The sequence below is a fragment of the Pimephales promelas genome, chromosome 19 (genome assembly GCF_988280905.1).
Source record: "Pimephales promelas chromosome 19, fPimPro1.hap1.1, whole genome shotgun sequence".
Taxonomy (NCBI): Eukaryota; Metazoa; Chordata; class Actinopteri; order Cypriniformes; family Leuciscidae; genus Pimephales; species Pimephales promelas.
This window is the reverse complement of record NC_142787.1, coordinates 31631168-31659062: the sequence shown is the minus strand read 5'-3', so window position 1 is coordinate 31659062 and position 27895 is coordinate 31631168. Positions and strand designations below refer to the sequence as shown.

Below are 27895 nucleotides of genomic sequence, written 5' to 3'. Positions count from 1 at the left end.
TTAGCTTGTAAAATACACACGTCTATGAATCTGACCTCTCTGCTCTGTATGGGAGCGCTGGAAGGATATATACCCAGGATAAAAAGCTTAATTAGTTTAGCTTTTAGTATAAATATGTTTAGGGGTGGGGTTAGGGATCAGGGGGTGGAGCTGGGTAGGTTTAGGTGGGAGGAGTTGGATCTGGATCCGACTCCTCCCCGTGGATTTCATGTTCTGCAGTGAGAACAATCTCATGGAATTGAGTAAAACTACGTCTTGGTAAAGATAAGAATGTAGGGCGGCACTTGATTTTGTCCGTGGGGAATTGATTGGATGATTGTGGTTTGCTATTGGTCGATCTCATGTGAGTGACAGGTTGTCCCGCCCTCGTGCCAAACAAATCATCAGCGAAGAGATGCCGTGGCAAAATAGTTATTCTGATTAAAGATAACGAGGGCACATGAATTTAAAAATAATGATGTGCACAAATAACAAACACTGCAATACTCCATTAAAAAATAAGAATTGTCAATTTTGATAGATTTTTGCATTCAAATATAAGTGAGTTTAAGAGCTACACAACATTTAACCAAATAAAAATTTATTGAAGTTGAATACTAATGCAGATAAAAAGGAAAACAGGAAACAAAATTGGGTTTGTTACACAGAAGACCTGCACGAGAGGCCGTGCGTAATATACAGGCGGAGACACACCGCTGAAACTAAACCGAGAATGAGCATCAGTGCTTCGACAAGAAACAACAGATTCCTTCACTGTCGTCATCAACTTTACAGAAAACTCTATAAACATTCCCAATGGCATGTCTTTTCTGGACAGCTATAAACCAGTAACTTGACATTATTATATCAGTAAGGCTGTATATATATATATATATATATTAAGCAAATAAAAACATACATAACAATGGCAGTAACCTGAGTGAGAATTAACTATTGAGTTTTCAATGTGCAATCCAGGAACCTTTTTTTTGTATCACATAACAATAAGGCGTAAAGAACAGGGATAAACGGGTACAAGACAACCAAACACATTCTTCCGGCCTTAAAGGGATAATTCACCCAAAAATTTAATTCTGTCTTTCCAAGCCTGTAAGGCTTTCGTTCTTCATTTAATGAAATCCGAGAAATTTCTGTCCCTTCTTTAACAGTCCAACTATTTCAAAAAGTTAATGAAGAGATTGTAAAACTAATTCATATGTATTGAATGATTTGTTCCAATTTTATGAAGAGGCACGATCACTTTATATGCTAAACAGATAAAATTTAGGCTATTTCAGAAGCTCAAGCATGTTCGTTTGATGTGCAAGAACCAATCAGGTTCATTCTTGTTGTGAGGCACGTTTGAGCTTCCTCAAGAACCAATCAGGTTTGATCTTGCGCATCAAGCAAGTACGCCTGAGCTTCGATGTTTATATGTGAACATAAGCCTACATTAAATCTGTTCATTATATAACGTGATCGTGTCTCTTTGGTAGATTTACAATCTCTACGAACTTTTTGGAGGGTCAAAGTGTAGTTGCTTGGGACGGAAATCTCTCAGATTTCATTTAAAATATCTTCAATTGTGCATTTCAGTCTTACGGGTTTGGAACGACATGAGGGTGAGTAATCAATTTGTTTAATTTCTGAGTGAACTATCCCTTTAAATGAAAGGGCAATGGACTTCTACATACATATTAGACAAAATTAAAGAAATGGTGCCGCTTTAAAATAATACAGATATGTTAAAATCTGCTTTAAGTCACTATCAGCAAAACTAGACACAATTTCAATAATGAGAGCAAATGAGCACATTATACAGTGACTAATTTGACTCTATAGCCGTCAATGGCTGCATGTTGTTTGCTAATTAAAACAATGCTTAAAATGGCACCGTGCACTTTGAGGCATACAATAATCTTATACTCTTCAAAAACACTAATATGACAGAGTTCATATAATGGGGTCTGTGTTTATTGTTTACAACTAAAATGCATTGATTAATAACACTGACGTGTGTGCCGTTTCCACTTTGACAGTGTCTTTTCTCAGTCTTGTTGTGTATGAAATTGAGATTCACTCTGCCTTGAGGTAAAAACATGAAATGTATGATATTGAAAGGATTGGAATTACTAATAATGGACAATATTATAATCAGTAAGGCTCCTCTTGGAAAAGAAAAACACTGAAATCTTGCCTAAAATGTAACATTTCACTCATTTAGGGCAAAAAATGGCATCCAATAGTGGTTCTGAGAAGGATTATGGGACATGCAGTGCAGGTTAAAGCACACATACATACATAGTTATAAATTCGCAAAAAAACAACAACAAAATAATTCCAACTGTGACAGAAATGATCACTTCACAGTGTTAAAAGCCTGGCTCAGGAAAACATTGAGTCAAACTAAGTTTTGTCTCGCTCTAGATTTGAAATGTCATTTTATACACATTTACATAATAGTTATACTCATCAAATCCATTATTGCTAAATAAACAACAACAAAACAAACTGAATCAATTTTTACAACTGTACAGTACAGTAGAGACTGGAATGTATTTGAGTTTATCCAAGAGAATTAAAGTAAACTGCAGGAGGATGAGAAATGAGATCCGCCATGTGTGTTTTGAAGACTTGCTCCAAAATATCTTATGTTTTACAGACCGCTAGGCTTCAATATAAAGTCCCAAAGCCTTTTGCGAGACTCCAAAATAAGATTTCACAAGTTTAGAAAAAGTTTGAACATCCACAGGGCACGGTAATATATTCGATGTAAAACAACAGCGAAGAAAAGAGAAAGTGTGCGCAACAAAATGCTAAGCCAACTCGATAATATTATAATGGAGACATGTGAATAATCAGCCCTAATGACAAGAGTACCTTAAAACTTCAAAAAGGCACCTTCAATGAAGATGGAGGACAAACACTTGAAGTTGTTTGGTCTTAAGTGCATCAAGAGATTCAATTTACAACAAAAGTTCCCAAGACATCATATTTCCGAGCAACTGAAAACACACAGAGCTTATTGAGATCGCAGGGGATTTCTTTTTGGCAAATGACCTACATGTAAAAAAGCAGCAATTCAAATTGTATACAATTGCGCAAATCTACTTATAAAAACATTAAATAACATGTTCTATTAGTATGACGAACTGAGAGTCGGTTTGAGTATTAAAGTCGTTCGGTCTTCAGAGCTGGAATTTGACAAATTGCAATGCGAAATGGAAAATAATGCCTCATTATGGACTATAATCAGGATGTTCTTCCTAATTATCAGCAGGAAGACGCGCTGAAGACATTACAGATGAGTGTCGTGTATTTACAACATGTTATTGTACGTATATATGCACGCCTATTTGGTTTACTAGGTATCTCTAGCTAAGTAACTGGTAGCGAATTAATGATCTTAAAATTTCCCTCTGCTTTAAAGTCCTTTCCTGTTTTTGCTTTTTTTTTTAAAATCCATTAATGCACATTTATCACGGTTTTATACAAATGGTGCCGTTTGATTGTCGAGATTACCATAAGAAAATAAAATTCAAAATATAAATATAAAAATATCTGCAAAAGCAAATTTCCTTTGCTCCCCGCGTCTAAAACAAATAGTCAGAGTGCATACTGTACATGTGTGAACTCAATAAACAGAAAAGAAAAGCGCAAAGAGGCTGCGAGACGACATACCAACCAAATGTACAAGACTCGAGCAGTGTTGAACGATCGGTCCTTTCCATACTTCACACGTGATCAAGGACAATAATTGGGACCCTTTTTCTGTCCTTTTCAATTCAATGACTTTAAATAAGATACACTGCATGGCTATATAGTGAAAATATACATTCCAATGTTTATATAGAGCTATCTTAAAAATACAAATGTGCAAAAACTGTAAACAAATGAGAGCCTCAGTGGTGTAGGGGAGGAGCCCTAGGCAGGCCACGCCTTCACAGCCGCGTAGGCTCCTCCTCACTGTCGCTGCAGTTTCCACAGCAGTCCTGCGGGGGCAGCACACACATACACTGGGATTAAAAACCTAATCAGATATACAAATCTTGTCCAATCAAATGCTATCAACAATGAAAACACTTCATCCTCAATGTTACCCGCCTCAGTCTACCATTAACTAATAGTAAATAATGGATTTGAAAGAAATTTCCACCCATTTTGCAATGTTTCAACCAAGATTGACCAACAATAACGTCAGTTGCGTGTTCACACTCTCTTTTCTCCGAATTGACACACACCCGCCTCCTCTAACGCACATAGTGCTTGTATTGCACATCATTTGACTCATTTGCACAGGTTTCGCACCAAAAGCGCGCGTGCACCACTGATCTAAATGAGCGGCGCGCAAATAAAGCCGCCTCTTTTTACACTGAAGACGATCCAGAGTTATTTTACATTTGATTACTTTCATTTCTGTAGTATTTCTTAACGAAATAGTAACCTACTGTACTGTTAGACCCACCTGGAAACCTTAAAGGGGACATATCATGCAAAATCCACTTTTTTAGCCCTTAAATGCATTTTGTTGTATATTTGGAGTGTTTATAAGTACAGAAAAGATGAAATTATTCTCTTCAGGTGCTTCGTTTATATCTTTATATTCTGTTTTGGTCATATTTTTCAACCTGTTCAGATTTTTCTGTTCTCTATGACGTTTTTTGAGCAAGTGCGTCACCGTATTTGCAGCGGAACTGATGAATAAGGACATCGACTACCGGCCCAACACTTCGAGCAATCCGCCGTTATTATTTCTCGCTCCGATTTTGTATTCCGAGCTCAATGATGCAGACGTTACGAGAGGGCAAGTCAAAATGTTCGGTTGTTAGTGACCTGAATCACTTCAAGGATTCCCACTTCAACAGCCTCCGCCAGTAACGTTATACAGAAGGGTTTGCCGATCGACTTCGTCTGAATGAGAGGTCAATTCCTTCTATCTTTGGAGACGACGAACAGAGCATTTCGATAAGCTGTAAATATCGTTAATAAAAATAAAGTACTTTACTTTCTTAAAACACATGGTGGTCGTGGTTTAGCAGTACCTTTGTCTTTCTTTGTTTTTGTTTTGAAGTAACGTTACACGTCTGCAGTATTATTGTTCTTGAGTTTCATCAATGCTCATTTAGCTGCTTTTCTAAATGCATCATATTATCAATACAGATTTTTTGTGGTAAGATTAGACCGTAGTCATTTATCTTGTCAGTGTGCTTGTTTTAACAAGAGAAATAGTCGACTTTCACTAATAACACAAAACAGTTAACTCGCATACCAATACATCCATATGAAGAAGAGGTTGTTGTGCAGGTTCGTCGTCGTCTTTATCGACTCGCTCGCTCTGGCTCGAATATCTAAGGCTTGATGGACAAGTCTTCTCTTGTTGACATTTTATTAACGTGTGAATAAAAATGTTCTTTGAAGGTATCGTATATAATCGTATATCTCTAATCAAACTACAATAATGGCCGAACGTGGGGAGTTGAACCGACCGTGAACTCATCGACCTGGAGAGCGGGCGGGGTGTGACGCATCTCCTGTTTATTTAAAGGGGCCGCTTTGAAACGGGTCGCTCACAGACGCACATCAGAGAAGGGGCTTGTGGAGCTATACTATAATAATGAGGAATTCAGACCCAAGCATTGCAGTTATGCTTTATATAGACCACAATGGTATGATTTAAAATGAATGATTTAAAAGCATGATATGTACCCTTTAAAGCAGTGTTTATTTCATATCTCTCTTTATTCTATTGCAAATATTTGTGCTTTTGTTTGCAATTTGTCCATTTGCTCTTCTTTTATACTCGTGGATTTTTATGATAAATGAAAAGTACATGTTGGAAGGAAAAAGAAAAAAACCAGTATGGGCAGGTTACACTTACAAAAAATAAAGCGGAAAGCGGGATCGGCCAAGAACGTTGCGATCGCTGCGTCTGTAATTTTGTTTTGTTGTGCTGAATATGTTAACATGGCTTTACATTTAGTTTGCGTATCCATTAAAGAGTGACGAGAGCCAAATCTAATCCGTCTATATTACATGAATCATTTCATACTTAACTAATTACAGTATACAGCAGTGAGAGGGAAACCTGCACACTGATATCTGATTATGTAACCCCGATCAAACATAACACAGGACACGGAAAGCACTTTGGCCTTCACTAATGGAACAAACAATAATGTGTGTTTAGATGATAGAGAAGGTGATGATGTCACCTGGCGGCCGAAGAGTCTCTGCAGTAAGCCCTGTTTGGGTGGGGGCGAGGGTTGACCTCTCCAGTCCAGGTCAGGGGGCACAGTGCCATCCAAGTTCAAGATGTTGAGTTCTTTAAAGCACTCCGTCTCGATCATCTGAATGGATCAATCAAATGACAACACACAGGATTTAAGACATATTTTTTAAATTAAAATTTAGGAATATTTGGGAATATAAATAAAATAAAAACATAAAATATAAAGATGAAACCTAATTCAAACTGTTAATAATAAACAAAACCCTATGATATTATATAAATAATACTAAGATAAAATGTATTATCTTATGAAAAATGAAAATTGACAAACTAAAATATGTGGTAAATCTTTACTATAAGATCCCATTAGTCTTCAACATTAGTGCATCAACTGAGCAATACATGCTAGTTGATTTTTAGTTAGCTATCACTAAATAATATAAACAGACATAACTTTTGATTTGAATAATGTATTAGTAAATGCTGAAAATAAACTAAATAATTAACAAATGCTTTGGAAGTATTTATCATAGTTAGTTCATGTTAACTGCATATCAAAGCCTAAATGAATCGTATTACAACTTAAACAATTAATATTGTTTTTGATTTCCCACTTTACGTTGTTTTTTGCTTTCTGTTTTGAGGAGTATTTGTTGTTATTAGGTTTTTGTCATTAATTTTTTTTCTTTTTTTGTTTCCTATACATGTTTGAAGTGAATAAATAAAAAAGAAAGAATGAATTTGCAGCGGTCAGGTGGCACAAGTAGGATCTCTCTGAAAATTCCCAGCTTACAAGTCGTCAAATTAGGAACTCTATGAGGACGTGAACGATTTTTACATATTGAAATGACGTATTTACAGGCTTTACAACATGGCGTTTAAGCAATAGTTAAAAATGAAAACTCCAAAACCCTTAGTTGTTCTTAACCTGTATGAATTTCTTTCTTCTGTTGAACACAAAAGAAGATATTTTGAATATTTTGAACTAGTCCTTTAAGATCATGTAGTTAAGGAATGCCAACAAACAGAACCTTATTGTTACCAAAACTATTTAGAAATATTTGTAAAAAAACAACTAAACTATAAATAAGAAATACTAAAATAAAAATGACAGATACCTTTATTCATAAAAAAAGTAGGGCTGTGCAAAAGTTAATTGCGATTAATCGCATCCAAAATAAATGTCTGTGTTTACATAATATATTTGTGTGTGCTGTATATAATTATTTTGTATATATAAATACCTATGCATGCATGTATATATTTAATAATTATTTGCGCTTAAATTCTGTATATATTTATAAATACATAATCTATATTATATAAATATAAATATTTTTTATATGAATAACACTTTTTCTTAAATATATACATGCATGTGTGTGTATTTATATATACAAAATAATTATATACAGCACACACAAATATATTATGTAAACAAATATATTATGTTTCTATAGTTAATTTATAAATACTTCAAACTTGTCTTAAAAGTTGATTCTACATAAAAAAATATAAAACCATTAAAAAATTTAATAGGAAGTCAATTTGATATAATTTTGAAAAACAATTTGACATCACTTGTTTATTCTAAAGAGAAAATATCCCCGATTTGTGTTGATTGCAGTCTGTTTGTGCATACTATCAAAGTCAACGTTAATTTCCTTTTTATTGCATGCTGGTCATAAAGCAGCGATCAGGGTTCGGAGTAAAATATTTATCGAGGTTATTCTGGGTAGTGACCTGACCTCGTTTTGCCAGGGGATGGGAATACTTCCAGTGGATACTTTGCAGTAAAAGGAGTCGTCTTTGGGTTCCAGCTCCACTCCCTTCACTGTGGAGAACTGCTCGATGTCCAACACGTCCTTACAGTAGATGGCCTGAGGCTGAAACACACAAACACATCACGCTACGTCGTCTCATTGTCTGATTTTATCAACAAATCATTCGCAAAACACAAAAATTGTGTTCTTTTCTTTCCTCAAAGCAGATGTATGAATAATAAAAATAAAACAAAGCAATATGGATATATTTTATGATACTTTCATGGTTCTTTTGTGTGCTTTTTGAAGCTAGAAAGCTCCATTCACAGACTGGTACATGAGTCAAAATGTCTCCTTTTGAGTTCCAAGCCAAAAAGAAATTGACATGGATGAACTTTGGGTGAAACTCTCAATTGGGTTTTGGCTGAACTATTCATTTAAACGATAGTTGTTATGACTGATATTGCCAATAACAGTTTTTAAAAAAAGTGTCAGTCTCAGAAAATACTTACATCCGGAATAAAGGGAGCTTCGAGCATGCCGGCCGCAAGCCGCTTGAAATTGATGGAATGGAAAATACGGTAGGCCTTGACCTCTGAGGCTCCGCCCCCCTGACAGCCAAGCCTCTCACAAGGGTCTTTGAGTAGCAGCTAAAACAAAAAAAGAAAATATTTATGTATATAAATATTTATCAGTGTGAAGCTGCTTTGATACAATCTGTATTGTGAAAAGCGCTATATAAATAAATGTGACTTGACTTGACTATATAATATATAGCAAATTAAATAAAATAATTAATATACAATTAAATATAAAAAAAAAATATACATTTAAGCTTCTTACAACAACATCAAGTATCAACTATATCAGGGTTTCTGCAGAGTTTAGTCAGTCAAATTTAAGACTTTTAAAGACCTTTTTATGACCATTATGATTTAAATAAATATGACCTACACGAATTACGAAAAATACCTTTGAACTTTGAAATGACTTTTTAATAAGTTTCATTGATCACGATAATATATCAGTCAATATCTATAATTATTATAATTATTTCTTTCAAGTTTAAAGGCAGTTTTTTTGCTCCTAACTCCTGACTTTTTATGACCATTATGATTTAAATAAATATATGAGATACACGAATTACGAAAAATACCTTTGAACTTTGACATGACTTTTTTATAAGTTTCATTTATCACGATAATATATCAGTCAATATCTATAATTATTATAATTATTTCTTTCAAGTTTAAAGGCAGATTTTTGCTCCTAACTCCTGACTTTTTATGGCCTAAAATTCTTATTATTAAATTTAAGACGTTTTATGACTTCGTGGAAACCCTGCTATATGTAATCTGTCCTTAAAGGGATACGATTCACCCTCATGTTGTTATAAAACCAACCAAACAGTTTCGCTTCCCAATTAACGTCCACTGTATGGACAAAATGTACAATGCAAGTCAATTTACTGACATTACCAACATTCTGCAGAAGAAAGAAACGACATGAGGGTGAGTAAATGACGACAGAATTTTAAGTTATAAGTTAAAAATAAGCTTTACTTTTTAAAGACATTTTAAAGACATTTTTAAAGCCAGGTGAAATTACTTAAGATTTTAAGTACAATTAACTTAAATATTTAAGGAAGCAACTTTTATTCGGATTACTAAATTTCTATAACATTAATTATAATTAATAATTGGACTGGATTAGGGAAGTACAGATACTGAACATAATGATTCATATTCTTTTGGTTTCCCAATGTTTAAAAAAATTACAATGCAATGAAAATACATGCATTGGTATCAGTGAGTGCCAAAATTGACAGTATCGATTAGGGCTGGGTATTGAGACAAATTTCACAATTCGATTCGATTTCGATTCACAAGCATTCGATTCGATTACGATTCAATATCGATTATTTTGGATATCAGTTACAATAAATGGCAATTTTTCTCAAGGGAATTAAATCTCTTAACTAATGATGTAAACTATGGGAGACTAGTTGTAGCCTACTAGGCTTCATTAGCCTAATAGAAAGGTAATAATGAATGAATCACTTAAATTACACTTTTAATTACACTTTTAATTTATTTTTATAATAAGAAGATTATTTGAAATATAAACATTTAAATGGTGGCTGTCATAAAAACTTGCCAAATTTATTCAAATATGAAGGTAATAATGAATGAATCACTTAAATTACACTTTTATTTATTTTTATAAGAGAAAGATTATATGAAATATAAACATTTAAATGGTGGATGTCATAAAAAACTTGCCATTTATTCAAATATGCATTAAATATTGAAGAACTTTAAGATTATAATGCATATGTAATATAGTGTATATATTTAGCAAAATGCTCCTCTCTAGAGTTATTTTTCTAGCTGACTAACGAGTTTATGTGGGTTTTCTGAGGTAAATATGACGATACATTGATTACAAGCTGTTTAACTGATGTCTTTCCACGGTTGAAACGCTGATTGAGCGAATCAATGTGACATGATACGGATTTGGATAAGTTGTACTGTATCTTTAACACACTTTCAGATGCTCGCTCATGTTTATTTGGCGCTGTGACTGGTATTATTAAGCCGGAAGAGAGATCAGCGCTGCTGCTTCTCCAGAGAGATCTCACGCCACAGCGACAAAACGCTATTTATGTTTTTGAATTTCTAAAGAAAATGGACATAATTTGAAAATTGACTTTGTTTCATATCAATAGTAACAAAGGACAAAGATTATTGCGATTTTTTTTTTTGGATGCGCGCAGCCGCGATACAATGTCCCATTCATTCAAATGAAACAGGATGACTAATCGATTCTTGAGATTTAAGAATCGATATCGGTTCGTAAAAATGAGAATCGATTAATATCGAGAAATCGATATTTATTACCCAGCCCTAGTATCGATATAGGCCTCCTTCTGTAAAGAGTGTTATCAAGGCATCCCTGGATTGGATAGTTAATATGTAGTTGGATATACGAACCTTTTTACAGAGTGATTTGGCGTCCTCTGAGAACTTGCTGGAATATTCCTCCTCCACCTCTTTGACTAGCCGCTCCACTTCCTCTCGCTTGATTTTCTTCTTGCGCTGCTGAAAGGGCGACTGACCCTCGATCATCTCGTACAGGAGACAGCCGAGAGCCCACCAGTCTGGGCTGAATGTGTATCGCTCGTTCTTCACCACCTCAGGGGCTGATGGGACACACACACACACATATATGCAGGTCACATGGGTTGCTTCTGATATTGTTTAGAGGTTAATAAGGCAAAGACATACCCATGTATCCCACAGTTCCCACCCGGCCTTTGATTGTCTGACCATCGGGTACATGCACAGCCAGGCCCAGGTCTGATATACGGATATGACCTGAGAAGAAACATCACAGCTCTGTTATAACTTGTATTAGTGCTTTCATAAGCAAAACGATGTCTGTCAGTGGTTTGTGCCACAAGATATCTTCAAAAGCTTTTACAATATATTGTTTTTCAATACTAATAACTCATTACAACTCAACTAGTTGGCTACTATTTAATACTTTAATTCTCTTCATTTGATTTCAATTAAAGTAAGGGTTCTCACATTAACTTCATTGACTTTTCCATGGATGCCTCGAGTGTGTGTGCATTGCATATTAGGCGGGTGGTCATTTTGTATCATTGAGCTGTTGAATCGATTAATCGCATTTATCATTTTTTTTTACGTGTGTGTGTGTGTGTGTATATATATATATATTATTATATTTATATAGATTATATAAGCATGTATGTGTGTGTGTATATTCACACAGACACATACATATGTTTCTGTATATATACACAAACACTCACACACATATTTATATATATATATACATACATAATAATAACATATACACACATACTGTATATTATGTAAACAAATCTTTTATGCTAGATGCAATTAATCTCTATTAATCAAAATGTATATAATATAATAAATGTATATATTTCCATGAGAATTTTTTTTTTAGATTCACTGATATTTACAGTTTTTCCATAAGTTTGGGATTAGGGATGGGCAACGATTAATCGTGATTAATCGCATCCAAAATAAAAGTTTGTGTTTACATAATATATGTCTGTGTAGTGTGTATAATTAATTTGTATATATAAATACCCACACATGCACGTATTTATTTAAGAAAAATGTGTTATTAATATATCAAATATTTATATATAATATTAATTATGTATAAATATATATAAAGTATATACATGCAAATATTTCTTGAGAAAAATGTGTTATTAATATATCAAATATTTATATAATATTAATTATGTATAAATGTATATACATGCAAATATTTCTTAAATATATACATGCATGTATGGGTATTTATATATACAAAATAATTATACACGCTACACACACATATATTATGTAAACACAAACTTTTATTTTAGATGCGATTAATCGCGATTAATCATTGCCAATCCCTATTTGGGACCCCTGCAGCATGTCATGTGAATTCATTTGATAAAAAAAGAAAATATACGGCTGACAGTATGTTATAAACATGGATGTTAAATTTTAAGCCAGGAAAACAATATCACACACTGTACTCCCTCTTGTGGCAAACATAAGTACTGCAGTTCAGACTGTGATGTTCCACATTTGTCATGGGCACTAATTCCCATAACACCAAGCGTTGAATTTGCTGAGCAATCACAAAGAAAACATCAGTAGCCGACTTACCATGATCGTCCAATAGTATATTTTCTGGCTTCAAATCCCTGATAGAAGATGAACAAAGAAAGCATGTTAATTAAAATATAGATTTTTTGCAAACCAAAATTCAGTCTGAATCTTTTCACCTGTACACGATCCTCTCCCGATGGAGGTCCTCTAACCCGCAGCAGATCTCGGCAGCGTAAAACACGGCCCTCTTCTCATCGAAACCTGCGTCTCCCATGTGGTAGATGTGAAACTTCAGGTCTCCTCCGTTCATCAGCGTGAGCACCAAACACAGGGCGTCTTTCGTCTCGTACGCGTACGCCAGACTCACCTCCATGGGAAAACAGAACGGTACATTTCATTAACAAAACACAATTCCCATGTTTGATACAGCCTGCGTGGGAAAGTAACTAAAAATGTAGGAAGAAATTACGAATAATAGCCAAACAAAACAGCTCAAAATAGCTTGCCGAGGTCAGGCCTTTAGATACACAAACCATTTCATTAAACTAGGGGTTACCATCAGACGCTGAGAATCCGCATCAAAAAAACATTTTTATCCGGTTTCTGTTGTTTAATAAAATGAAGGATTCTGAATGTAAACATTAAAGGTGTAGTTCACTTTTTAAAAAAAAAAACTTTTGCTGATAATTTACTCACCCCCGTGTCATCCAAGATGTCCATGTCTTGAAAAGATGAAAAGAAATTAAAGGGTTTTTGATGAAAACATTCCAGGATTTTCTCCATATAATGGACTTCAATGGGGTCCAAAAGACAGTTTCAGTGCAAACTGTTCAAAGGGCTTTAAACGACACCAGACGATGAATAAGGGTCTTATCAAGCGAAACGAGCGCTCATTTAATAATTAAATAACAAAGTTTAAGTTTTATAAGCACAAATGCTCGCCTTGCTCTGTTCTGTGATGCGCGTTCGTGACTCTCCTGTTATCAAAATGAACAAATCTTTTTTCGAGTCATGACTTGAAAGGTCCTATAAGACCCTTATTCATCGTCTGGAATCATTTAAAGCCCTTTGAACAGTTTGCACTGAAACTGTCTTTTGGACCCCATTGAAGTCCATTATATGGAGAAAATCCTGAAATGTTTTCATCAAAAACCTTAATTTCTTTTCGTCTGAAGAAAGAAAGACATGGACATCTTGGATGACAGTGAGTAAATTATCAGCAAAAGTTTTTTTCTTAAAGTGAACTACTCCTTTAAATAGAGACAACAGTGTAACTATAATTTTTCGACATCGGATCTCAATAACTCCCGAAAGCAGGACGTCTGTGAGCTAATCGGCCCAAAAACAGAAATTGGAACTACAGCAACTTCATGTTGTTGTGTTTTTGTGTGTGGAAAACGAGGAGGTGACACATTTAACCCTCTGGGGTTGTTCGTTTCAGAGTCACACTCGGGGTGTTCAGGTCCAAGTGGACCCAAAGGGCGGAATTCATATTTAAAAAAAAAAAAATCATGATTTTTTTTTTTTGTTTTTTTTTTACTCGTTTTTTATAATATTTTTTTTTCTTTTCTTTTTTTGGTGTTTTGAGAAAATTTCAAAAATAAAAAAAAACATTTATAATTAGTATTAATGCAATAATTATGACAAAATTTCCCCCCATTGAACATAATAGAAAAAATATTATTTTTCTTTCTTTTTTTTTTTTTAAAGCTGTATTTCATTTTAGAGTCAAGCCTAGGCCTCATAAAAGCAATTTTTGAAATGAGATGGATGCCATCTGGTGGACAAACTGAGCATTTTAAAAATGCAATCTGAATTTTTTGGTGTGTTTGTGTATAAAGGTGTGTTTGTGTGTGTGTGTTTGTGTGTGTGTTTTGCACTCTTGATGTTTTATAGATTCACCCCTTCACTGTTGTGTGCTTTTTTCAAGATCGTGGCTGATTTGTAGATTGTACGCACAAAAAAACGCAGTATTTTTGCCAATTTCCCATTCATTTTCCATGCGGGTCCATTTGGACCCGAACACCCCAAGTGTGACTATTTTTTTTTTTTACAACCACTTAGACTACTCGCATCCTGTCCCCAATTTTTTTGGGTGTTCAAATACCAAATACCAACAAAGTCACCAAATTTCGGACCATTCCGAGGACGCTGTGATTTGAAAAAAAATGTATTTAAATTCTTCGGGTCCATTTGGGCCGAACAACCCCAGAGGGTTAAACAAGCACAACAGATGCTTACAACAAACCGACTGTTGACTTTCTCCAGAATCTGCTTCTCGTTCAGTGCCATGGACTCTCCTTTCCTCTTTTTGATGCGTTTCTTCTCCAGCTTTTTGCAGGCGTACATCTTCCCTGTGGCCCGCACCTGGCATGCACAGACCTTGGGGGCGAAAAACCCACAGCGGGAGAAGTGAGAGGCCCATTTATTAGCAACTTTCTCTTTTATGTGCATTACGTTAATGATGAGGTTTAAGAGCAACACAATAAGCCACTTTGTTCTAACCAGAGAGATATTTCCTGCTATTTGAGGGATAGAGGAGTAGACGTTACATTAAAGTGATCTTTGGTTTGTGTTATGGTTTGCATTAAGAGGGTGAATCTCAAATAAATGTACCGTATTCTGTTTAATATGCAAATTTATAAGGCCTCTAAATGATCAAAACTTTGCTGAAAAAAAAAATATATATAGATTTTTAGCAAGGTTTTAGTATAATTCTAAAAACGCCCCCTTCAGGTCGTGGTACACGTGTGTTTTTGCTGAGAAATTTTTACAAAGTACTTTTCCATCGTTAGTAATATTTCAAGATTAACACTTATTAGAATGAAGCAACTTTTTTTTATTTATTTATTTTATTTTTTTTTTTATTTATTTTTTTTTTAGAAAAATCATGTTAAAATATGATGCATCAGGCTTCTGAGGAACAATTAAAACTACAGAGCTTTGATCATGATATAAGCATTTAAATATCATCTTTAAAAAAAAAGATCTTAAGTGACAAGTGATATTTAAGCAGTCTGCTATATTGTTATAAAGACCTACTTTTAGCGCATATAAATATCAGCAATTGCTGGAAATTGTGTATTTTTGCTCAGTTTGGACCAAGTATGAGCTCCAAATTCTGTACTATAATCTACTATAGATTATATTCTCTACTATACTATATAATATCATACTATATGAGCCATAAAAGCCTATGGTATCAAATATGATACTAACAAAAATTACATTTTTAAACTTGTTTTTTATATATACTGTATATATTTTGTCTAAAGGTTCAATAAACTGTTTAATATAAATTTCAAATAAATGACTATTATTTCACATGTAAGGCTTTAACAAGGTAATTTAAGCAGACTTTTCCCTTAAAATCTTTCTTAAAGTTTTTGTAGCAATTCTCAATATAAAGTACTATAATAAGTATAAAAAGTCAATACAACATTTACTACCATGTTGAAAAATATTTCAATAAATAAAACTAATGTTAGAATGCAAAAAATAGCTTTTTTTTAATTCTGTCAAATATTACTTCTGATCTATAATCTACTAAAGATTATATTCTCTACTATGCTATATAATATCATACTTTATGAGCCATAAAAGCCTATAAGGTATCAAATATGATACTAACAAAAATTACATATTTAAACTTGTTTTATATATATATATATATATATATACTCTAAAGGTTCAATAAACTGTTCAATTAAAAAGAAATGAGTATTATTTCATATGCATGGCTTTAACAAGGTAATTTAACAAGGTTTAACAAGGCTTTAACTTGGCTTTAACAAGGTAATTTAAGCTGATTTTTCTCTTAAAATCTTAATTTTCTTAAAGTTTTTGTAGCAGTTCTCAGTATAAAGTACTATAATAAGTATAAAAAAGTTCCATATTAAAAAAGCATAAGTCAATACAACATTTACTACCATGTTAAAAATATTTCAATAAATAAAACTAATGTTACAATGCAAAAAATAGCTTTTTTTATTTCGCCAAATATTACTTCTGTACTATAATCTACTATAGATTATATTCTCTATTATACTATATAATATCATACTATATGAGCCATAAAAGCCTATGGTATCAAATATGATACTAACAAAATTACATATTTAAACTTGTTTTTTTAATATATACTGCATATATTTTGTCTAAAGGTTCAATAAACTGTTCAATTAAAAAGAAATGAGTTATTTCATATGTAAGGCTTTAACAAGGTTATTTAAGCAGATTTTTACCTTAAAATCTTTCTTAAAGTTTTTGTAGCAATTCTCAATATAAAGTACTATAATAAGTATAAAAAGTCAATACAACATTTACTACCATGTTGAAAAATATTTCAATAAATAAAACTAATGTTAGAATGCAAAAAATAGCTTTTTTTAAATTCTGTCAAATATTATACTATAGATTATATTCTCTACTATACTATATAAAATCATACTATATGAGCCATAAAAGCCTATAAGGTATCAAATATAATACTAACAAAAATGACATATTTAAACTTGTTTTATATATAGTCCAAAGGTTCAATTAAAAATAAATGAGTATTATTTCATATGTAGGGCTTTAACAAGGTAATTTAAGCAGATTTTTCCCTTTAAAATCTTAATTTTCTTCAAGTTTTTGTAGCAGTTCTCAATATAAAGTACTATAATAAGTATTAAAAAAGTACCATATTAAAAAAAATAGTAGTCAATACAACATTTACTAACATGTTGAAAAATATTTCAATAAACAAAACTAATGTTACAATTAAAAAAAGAAGCTTTTTTAGACGTTCCTCGTAGGGATTTATCCAAAAGAAGCTTCCTCAGGGCAGCGGAGGGCAATACAAACACTCAATGTGATTAGATATCTGACATCAGAATTAGAGACTTGCTTTCTCTATATCTGCCAACATTAACTGGCAGTGTGTATGATCATCTGAAGGATTTATGTCTGATCGTGTAACAAAAATAGGATATTAGCGTTATGAACCTTGGAATGGACCGATAGCGTTTGATTTAGTGGCATTCCAGATAATAATTAATAACACCCTGATATATATTTCTGCAATAAACAGCAAAATTTCAGACTCACCTCACCAAAGCCTCCCTTTCCCAAAACCCTATACTGACGGAATGTGTTTTTTGTGATTGGCTGTCTGTCAAGGAGAGGAAGAGAATAATAAACAACAGTTACGTTTCAGAAGAACGAACGTGACCCAGTTTTATTTAATCATAACATACTTTTACAGTCCTGTTGCCTTTACAACAAAACTTATATCTCTAGAGACAGTGTTAAAACGCACGGCATTAATCTAATAGAGTGTACCAGGCACATGACAGTGTTCTGGCATATCATATTCTTCTCTGTAAAATGTCTTGATGGGAACAGTCCAGGCCTGCCTTAGACTTTCAGTCAGAGGACATTTTTATGACTAAAAGTAAATAAATAGCAAGTTCAGAGTTCACATCTGGCTTCTATAAGCTTAGCTTCATAAATAAATCATGGCACTCAAAGGAATAATTAGACTCTACTTGGCGCTGAAGAAAAACTTCTTAGCTATATATAATTTCTCACATTTTAACATTATAAACAAAAGTTCGAAACGTGCCGAGGTGCTGTTTATACCTCTCCAGCCATTTCCACTGTAAGAAGCGACTGTAGTACATACTATCGAGGTAGTCTGCGAAGGGGGCCACGCTCAGGTAGTCATGGATCAGTCTACAAGAGAACATTGAGAGAAAGAGTTACTCGACGGCACAGTGAAGAAACGCTCTCGCTCGCGCATCCTGATTTCATTACAGGGGTGCATTCCCGCTGGCAAAACGGACTTTCGATAAATGAAAGTCCATTTTGCAGCAGAAAGACGTTTTCATTATAAATCAGTGCTACCTGACTAGAGAATACAGAGAAAAAAAGGCTCGTCTTCACTTTTACCAAATAGGTAGGAAAACTTCAACATCAATAATCAGGGTCTGAAATTAAAGGGATAGTTCAGTTTGAAATTAATTTTTGGTATGTTTTAAATTCCTCAAGGGCATCCGAGATGTAGGTGTCTTTGTTTCCACAGTAGTTTCAATTTTGATATTTTGTCTGTCAGTCATATAATGGAGGTCTATGGTCACCACCTCAAAGAGCATGCACTGAGAAGTCCAAATTAAACATGATTTAATGACTCGTAAATGTAAGTACACATTGATGGCCTTGAGCGGCAACACAAAATCCAGACCGAAGCGCCTGCGCCCTCAGATCACTTGGAATTACAATTATAGTAATTACAAGAGGTAAAAACGATATAAATACTGTTCGTTTTCTCACACAAACCACTCGTTTCGTGTCTTAGGCCATCAATGTGTACTTAAATTTACGAGTCATTAAATCATGTTTAATTTGGACTTCTCTGTGCTGCTCTTTGAGGTGGTGACCATAGACCTCTATTATATGACTGACAGACAAGAACGCTTTGACCTAAAAATATCAAAATTGAAACTACTGTAGAAACAAAGACACCTACATCTTGGATGCCCTTGAGGGAAGATAAAACATACCAAAAATTAATTTCAAAGTGAACTATCCCTTTAATATGAACTCAGAAATGTGTTGCTCAGACGCCTTGTGTTTGTCAGACAGTGTCAGTGTAGTTGCATCAACCAGTGCTGCCTAATGGGATAATAAGTGTTTCCTCACTTGGTACACTCCATGAAGAGCTCTTTACATGCCTCCTGTTGCAAGCGTTCTGCACACTTAGTCACCATCTCCTCTGTTACCTCAGGGATGTAGTCCTCTGACTGCAAATGGAACAATCAGTGCGTGAAACTGTCCTTTTAGATGCATGAATTATACAATAAACAAAGGGTAAATTCACTTGTCATTAAAATCAACTAAAAGACAAAACACACACTTTGAAATCGTGATAAACGCCATACATTAAATGAATATATTTGGAGGTGTTCCCTGTGCTACTGTTCTCCATACCTTTGGGTTGAGGTACGTGTCTAGAAGTTCCTGTCCACATTCCTTCCTCTTCTCATCTGGTGCTACTTCATACTCCACCTGAAATTATGGAGAAACATTAACATATAACAAGTAACTGGCATGTCACATGTCATATTTTTTAATATCTATATTTATTATTTATACACGTATGATTTTGCATTATCATTACTCAATACAGGTTCAATTTCAGTTCGGTTTTACTTTGTAATTTACAGAAGCATGGATTTGAAAACACAAAAGAAAGCAATAAACAAAACCCAAGACAACAAAGAAAACTAAATCTAAAACAAAGCAACAAACTAAATAAAACCCAAGATAAAACAAAAGCCCAAACAAAACAAAAAACACAATAAAACCCAAGACAAAAACACAAAACACCCCCCCCCCAAAAAAAAAAATAAAAAAAATAAAAAACAAAAACAAACCTAAAACAAAACTCGACAAAAAAACAACACAAAATCCAAAAGAAAGCAACAAACTAAATAAAACCCTAAACAAAATCCCAAACAAAACCAAAAGCACAATAACCCCCCCCCAAAAAAAACAAAAATAAAAAACAAAAACAAACCCAAAGCTTGACAAAAAACAACACAATCTAAAACAAAGCAACAAACTAAATAAAACCCAAGACAAAACAAAAGCCCAAACAAAACAAAAAAACACAATAAAACCAAAGACAAAACAACCCCCCCCCAAAAAACAACAATAAAAAAACAAAAACAAACCCAAAACAAAACTCGACAAAAAAAAACACAAAATCCAAAACAAAGCAACAAACTAAATAAAACCCAAAACAAAATCCCAAACAAAACAAACAGCACAATACCCCCCCCCCAAAAAAACAATAAAAAATAAAAACAAACCTAAAACAAAACTCGACAAAAAAACAACACAAAATCCAAAACAAAGCAACAAACTAAATAAAACCCTAATCAAAATCCCAAACAAAACCAAAAACACAATAACCCCCCCCCAAAAAAACAAAAATAAAAAACAAAAACAAACCCAAAGCTCGACAAAAAACAACACAATCCAAAACAAAGCAACAAACTAAATAAAACCCAAGACAAAAAAAGTACAACCCCCCCCCAAAAAAAACAACAACAATAAAAAAACAAACAAACCCAAAACTCGACAAAAAACAACACAAAATCCAAAGCAACAAACTAAATAAAACCCAAAACAAAATCCCAAATAAAGCAAAAAGCACAATAACCCCCCCTCCAAAAAAACAACAATAAAAAACAAAACAAACCCAAAACTCGACAAAAAACAACACACAATCCAAAACAAAGCAACAAACTAAATAAAACCCTAATCAAAATCCCAAACAAAACCAAAAACACAATAACCCCCCCCAAAAAAACTAAAATAAAAAACAAAAACAAACCCAAAGCTCGACAAAAAACAACACACAATCCAAAACAAAGCAACAAACTAAATAAAACCCAAGACAAAACAAAAGCCCAAACAAAACAAAAAACACAATAAAACCAAAGACAAAACAACACAACACCCCCCCCCCCAAAAAAAAAATCTATAAAAAACAAAAAACAAACCCAAAACTCGACAAAAAACAACACAAAAACCCAAACAAAGCAACAAACTAAATAAAACCCCAGAAAAAAACACAACACAAAACAAACTAACAACAATAAAAACAAAACAAAAAGAGCCAATATTGTACATTTTAAATTTGTAAACCTAAGAAAAGCTGTAAAATAGTTATTTCTGAGGATTTTATCCCAAATCATCATGACAAATACAGTACCATATCAAAGATTAAATTGCAGCGTAATCTTCTGCATATGAGGGGACATTTTTACAAGGCCTTTCCACTTTACTAAAATGCATCCCAATCATTTACTTGTCTTGATCATTTCCTACATGCAACTTCCTGAGGCCTCAGTCTCTGAGAATCATGTAAATATTGAAGAAGGGGGCCATTTTTTGATTTGGACCGCTGGCAGAGAATTCAGATTTACTTCAGAAATGTGTACAATCTGGTTTTAGATTTACTGGTCTGTTTATTTACAAAATAACAGTTTCTCTACTGAACATGCAGTATCAAGGTCTTTGTGGAGCAAACACTAGCAAGTTTTTCATGCGGGTGTGCACATGTATGTTCTGATGTTTATGTTGAAGCTTAGTAATAGTCTGCATTCCATATCTGAAACGGCATGTCACAGCAAAATATTTATGAAGAGAAGATTTCCCCAATAACGCAGGATTTTGGATTGCAGAACTGATCTCAAATCAGTAGTTTTAAATGCTATGGGGAAGGTCTGGTACTCTGTTGCAATGTAATTATATCTCCAAGCCCAGCTTTATAAAAACGGATCTTAAATCTTAAGGCAGAATGTATACAACTAAATTCAATGGAATTCAATGGCACCCGGTGGCTATTTTTGGTACTGCGCCTAAACAAAATCTCATGGGAACTTCAATTTTTGTGATATCAACTTCAAATTTGGAACATAACTTGGTTAGATTTATGGCTTTGATTTTATAGTAATTTTAGAGTAAAAAATTATTTAAAAAGCAAAATAAAATAAATATATAGTACAGTATATTTGATTTAATGTAAATTTAAACTTCCATAACTTTTTCATACTTTAATTTTTAAGTGTTTTATAATCTACCGAGTGTTTCCTTTAATACAAGACCAAACTTGGATATATATATTACAAAGAATTCTTGAAGTAAAACCATTTAAGTTTGACTAGTGCATTTTAACCCCCATTCTCAACGCGAAGGCGTTAAATAAAAAATTACTGAAAAAAAGTCCTTTTTATTATTCTAGCACAAGTAGTATTTGTCAACAAACTTGAATAATTTTTTTTATGAATATGGCCAATTAGTCTCTTTTTGCATTTTGTTGCAATATACTGGAGCCAAACCTGGGAAGGGAGTCCGAATATCCCACAACATTACAGTACAAAAAATAAAAATAATAATGTAGTTGTAATTCATGGCTAGAAATTATGCTATGCGTGAACGTGCGCCGTATTCACGAATTATTGGAATTCGTTAACATACTAAATTTTAACTATCAAATCTGAAGTTTAAAAATATTTTGTGAACTTTCGGGCAGGTCTATTTTTAGTGCAAAAGTGCTAATATTTATAAATGTTTTTATCTTCGATTATGATTATGTGTGTCGTTAATGTATTGTTGGGGTGTGGACTTGGTGCTGCATCTTCTCGTCTCTCTGCACTAGGCAAGCGCTAAGCGCTGCAGCTGTCGATACACACACGCGTTTAGGAGTCGGGACATGGCGGAATATTCACTTGCACAATCGGGCCAGCATTGCATCGTAACCTATGAACGTAACTAACATTTATCATTCATTTGCTCAAGCAATGTTAAACCAATCCGTGCTCGCGCACTCTCAGAGATTTCTTTCATTGCGTGCACAGTAACGTTACAGCCTAAATCCGCCTCACAAACAGCTCGCCAGAAACAAAAGTTTTATCCCTGGATTATATCGCTTTAACAGTTAAAACACGCGACATTATGTCAAAACTCTGGTCTTGGTGAGTAACCTCGTAAAGACAGTCGGTAATGTCTTAAATTAGCATTAAACGCGTGTGACAGAAAGAAACAGTAATGGATTCGCGCACTAGTTCTTAAAGTGAACGCAGCCATTTGTGTCAGTCATTAATTCTGTTGTCATAACAACAGAATATAGTATTAATTGTAAGTAATCAGAATTAATAGCCTTTGTATTTAATTCAGTCTGGACTAAAAAGACTATCCAGTGTTATTTTACATTGGATTACTTTATTCAGTTTCTGTAGTATTTCTGACCCAAAAAACTACCCCAAAATGTCTCTTAATTTATTTGTGCTACTTTTTTCAATTTAATTCAAAGATTGAAATCAAGCATCCATACATAAACTCTTAACAAAAAAAATACATTAACATTTAGGTAAGATCAATGTAAAAAATGTCTAAATATTTATATATTTATCTATCTTAAACATAAAATAACATGATACTGTTTGATCAAGCTGTGCGACTGTTCTGTGCGACTCTTTTTTGCATATTGCATCAAAATCTTTGTATGCATTTAGTGTACCTAAAATAAAAAGTGTTTTATATATAGGTTTATGGCTCTTAATTTTCTTGTATTAATTAACCACTAGTAAACTTATGTCCACTGTTCTTTTTTATAAATTATAAATATAGGATTTTTATTACATCTTCATTATAGTTGAATCGAGAATCAAATCAGGAATCGAGAATCGAAAATCGAATCGAGAATCGAAATCGAATCGAACTGAGAGCTTGCGAATCGAAATCGAATCGAAATTGAAATGTGAATCGATACCCAGCCCTACTAAACACCACACTGACCTCAGTATATTAGGGGAACGATCGGGACAAACGTTATTCCTGGAGTTGCTGTACATTTCACTGTACGTAAGTTAGGTTGGTTTGCAGATGAAAGGGAAACAAACACATTTTGTCTTTGAAGTGAAGAATAATTAGCGCTCTGCTTCTCACCACAGCGTCCAAAAACTTGACACAGCGCCTCAACTCCGGCCTGGTGTCACAGAACTGACGGAAGAGAAAGCAGCCGATTGGTTGCCTCTCGCAAAGGCTGTTGTAGTCTTTCTCTGTGAATAGAGACCAACACGAAACACAGTGACTAAGGGCTTTGAAAAGGTGGGGTTAAGCACACACCACACAGAGAGAGAGAGAGAGAGAGAAAACGAGTAAATATCATTTGGGACAATCAATGAATACAATAAAAATCAATAGCACTTTCCTCTCTTCTTTTCACTTTGGAAAGGAAACTGAAGAGACGAAACCATTAGTTGACCACAACAAAATGGATAATATCATCGACAACATCTTCAAAATATCAAAGGCGCACACCAGGATTGGTAAATTCCGAGAAAATGCACAGTACTTGCATCCAGACTATCGGTCGATATCTAGAAGAGCATGACACACAGGTTTCACTCTGAAAATCGAGTAATTGAGTAATCATTGAGACTTTAAGTGCCTGTACCAGTTTTATTATTTGCATACTTTATTATTTAATAAGCTCGTGGACCGATCCGGATCACATGACACCGTTACTACACAGCGCTGGGTGATCAAGTGAGAAAGTGTTTGGATTTACAGCAGTATTAATAACATTACTGCAAGATCTAATGAGGAACAGACTTCTCTGTTATTAACCATATCAGAGTTGATCTGGAAACCAGGAGAAACATCGAGTTATGAAAGACGTTTCAGTCCACAAATCACCAACTCGCCATGGATTTAATGTAGTTACGCTAACTGTAATCATGGCATTGTGGCAATAATCAGGGTTTGTACAACCTATTAAGAGTGAAATTCAAGTACTTCAAATGTTTCTTTTTTTAACTTTATTTTTATAGTATATAACTTTTCAGAACAAAGACAGTCAACACAGTTTCATGGAAATTATTTAAAAATGTAACATTAAATGTTATTTTTAATGTGATAAAATATAAATTTAACAAAGTTTTCTGTATAAAAATGTGTTGTTTTTTTTTACATGTTATAGCTTATTGTTCAGTGCTTTACTGGCAAATGTGCATTTCCGAGAAATAGACGTAATATTATTAGTTACTGCACTTATTAATGTAAAACAATAGTTAAATCATGATTAATTACCTTTATGATTAAAAATGCTAGTGCTAGTGCCCCCATCTTTGGATCTTAGCGGCACCGGTGCTAATGCTCTCAAATGTTAGTCTGCAGTCCTGAGTGTAATTTAATATGAATTTTAAAAAATATATTTTAATTGAATACATTTTTTTCATCAATAAAATGTAATATTTTTATTTTTATTTAGTTTAACATTTTATTGTAAATTATATTACATTTGAATTTATATTTAAAATTTAATTTTATTTAATGTAACATTTATTTTATTTTTTATTATAACAAAAAAAAAAAAACCTGTTAATAATTCCCTTTCATTTCATGTTTTCATTTAAAATTAATATTTATTTTATGGACCACCATAGAACTGTCTAGAGATCAGGGTGGCCATGGGTCATATTATATACATAATGTATATGATGTAGATAATTTAATTCATGTAGTTTGTTTGTGGGGTGCTGGAATAAGTGCTCTTTTTATTTCTGAAATGAAACCAAACAAACAGAAATTCACAATTACCAGCCAATAAACTCAAAACAGGCTAATGTGGGCCGATTGATTGCCCAAATTGACATGGTGCTCTTTCAATCTGAGATAAAGCCAGTACAGCCTAACATGCCCATAATTGAGCCTTACAGTAACGTAAGGCGAGGCAGATATTAAACCACAGTAACAGCTGCTCTAGACCCCGTCTCTGGAGTGGTTGAACTGAAGCGAGTGTGATTATGAAGAGTGAATGCATTGAAGTGAACAGAGTGGGAAGGCTATCTGGCCAGTGGCTGAGATTTGCATTTGCTGCTCAGGTACAGTAAAGGCAAACGGGAGTGTGTGTAGGAGGCTGGTATTGATAGCAATGCCGCATAAATACACGGAGAGCTTACAGCTCCTGCCACAAAGCACCACGCTCCTGCAGAGTGCTGATAACAATCAGCAGTATTGCTCTTGATACACGCTTGTTTTAATTAGAGTAGATGAGATCTCTTTAGAGAAATATTTGTCTTCTGATTTATATTTGCCGCCACCATACACTGTGGAGACGCTGTTGATTCTCATTTACTAACCCCTCGTCAGCAAACTCATGTGTTTCTTTCTTTCTTTATCATTTTGTGTAGAACAAAAAGAGACATTTCGGACCCTTTTTTTGGGAAATAGGCTCATTTTACAACTCCCTCAGAGTTAAAGGGTCACTTCACCCATTTGCATTAAGCTTTATATCTTTAGAAACGCAGTCATATTTTTGAATGGTCATGGTTTATTCCGTTATTTTCCCCTGTGATGGGAAAAATAAGGATTTAAGTGTTTTACTTCCTGCTTATTATGACGTAAAAATAGTCATTTTGCGTCATAATAAGCAGGAAGTCACATTTTATTGAAATTACAGAGAAAAAACTAGAAATTTTGCGTGAAATGAATTTCAAACTCTGGTGGCAGATAACGTTAGCCTCGTTGACGAAAGAATGATTTCTCTGATGTGTGCGCAGTTCCAGATTAGTGGGTGTGGCTTGCCGAGCTGTGCTATGTGGTGCATTGTGGGTGATGTAGTCTTTCATAGAAATGCACCCTTCGGTTATTATCTCGGTCAAGAGGGGACCAAATTCAAAAACTATTTAACATTTCGACTACATATATGAACCATTTTCAATAAAGATTAATGTTGAAATGGGTGAAATGCTCCTTTAAACAGTTCAGTTTTACAAAAAAAGATGGCCGACACTATGTGTTCATTCTGTGAGTGAGATCGCCCTCTATGGGCAGGTTGAGGACATGCGGGACAGACCCTACTACTGACTGTAGTCTTTAGCCTCTGGACAGAACGTGACCCTAAATGACGATTTTTGCGTTATCTGAGGATTTTTTCCAGACAAAAAAATACATAAATCTCTCGTCTCGGGGGGATATGAGGGTGGAAAGCGCGGTAATTCGAAAATACTACAGGTTTTTACTTATACAAAGCTTAAGTGTCCCTTTAAGGTGTTTACATGAAGGCTTGAGTCCGATTGAGTTGTCAATCCGATTACAAACGGGTTTTTTGGTTGCATGTAGGGCTGCAACAACTAATCGATAAAATCGATTATGAAAATCGTTGTCAACGAATGTCATTATCGATTAGTTGGTCTGATTACGTCACGGGGATTGTTTACATGCTACATGCGCTTCTTACATGCGCTTCATGAGGCACACACACAGGCAGTCTCTCTCCCTCGCCGCTCTACCCTGTCTCGCACGCGCAACACCGACTGTTTGAACGGAGCACATTATCTTCTGTCTCGCGCGCGCAACACGGACGGTTTGGAGCACATTATCTTCTGTCTCGCACGCGCGCTCTTGATTCCGTGAGTTTGAACTAATTTGCGGGCATCAGGAAACCGCTATCAATATGCAGCATACACGAAAATCATTCACCTTTCGGCAAATTCGCCGTTTTGAAACCAAACCAAAATAGGTGACCTACGTTAATCGTGTATACTTTATGAAGCCATACTATAGTATAATGTGAGATAGAAGTGTATAGTTAAGTAATTAAATTACTTAAAGTTAACCATAGCTTTTCCCTCCACTGCGGCTGTCAGTCATTCTCTATTCGGTGTTCAAACAGCTCGTCGCGTTCGGTTACAACA

At 34.1% G+C, this 27895-nt stretch overlaps 1 protein-coding gene across 1 annotated transcript in view; it reads right to left on the bottom strand.

Moving 5' to 3' along the window:
• Positions 1-563: 563 nt before the first annotated feature.
• grk6 (G protein-coupled receptor kinase 6) overlaps positions 564-27895 on the bottom strand; it is a 46932-nt gene continuing 19600 nt past the window's right edge. The window contains exons 3-16 of the mRNA XM_039676330.2: positions 24141-24253; positions 19611-19688; positions 19323-19423; positions 18264-18356; positions 17730-17793; positions 14880-15020; positions 12815-13005; positions 12696-12733; positions 11259-11348; positions 10965-11173; positions 8484-8621; positions 7957-8094; positions 6192-6326; positions 564-3971 (exon numbers count right to left, since the gene is read on the bottom strand). Coding sequence (XP_039532264.1) covers positions 3921-3971; positions 6192-6326; positions 7957-8094; positions 8484-8621; positions 10965-11173; positions 11259-11348; positions 12696-12733; positions 12815-13005; positions 14880-15020; positions 17730-17793; positions 18264-18356; positions 19323-19423; positions 19611-19688; positions 24141-24253 — 1580 coding nt within the window. The 3' untranslated portion in view covers positions 564-3920. The remainder of the gene's footprint in view (positions 3972-6191; positions 6327-7956; positions 8095-8483; positions 8622-10964; positions 11174-11258; positions 11349-12695; positions 12734-12814; positions 13006-14879; positions 15021-17729; positions 17794-18263; positions 18357-19322; positions 19424-19610; positions 19689-24140; positions 24254-27895) is intronic.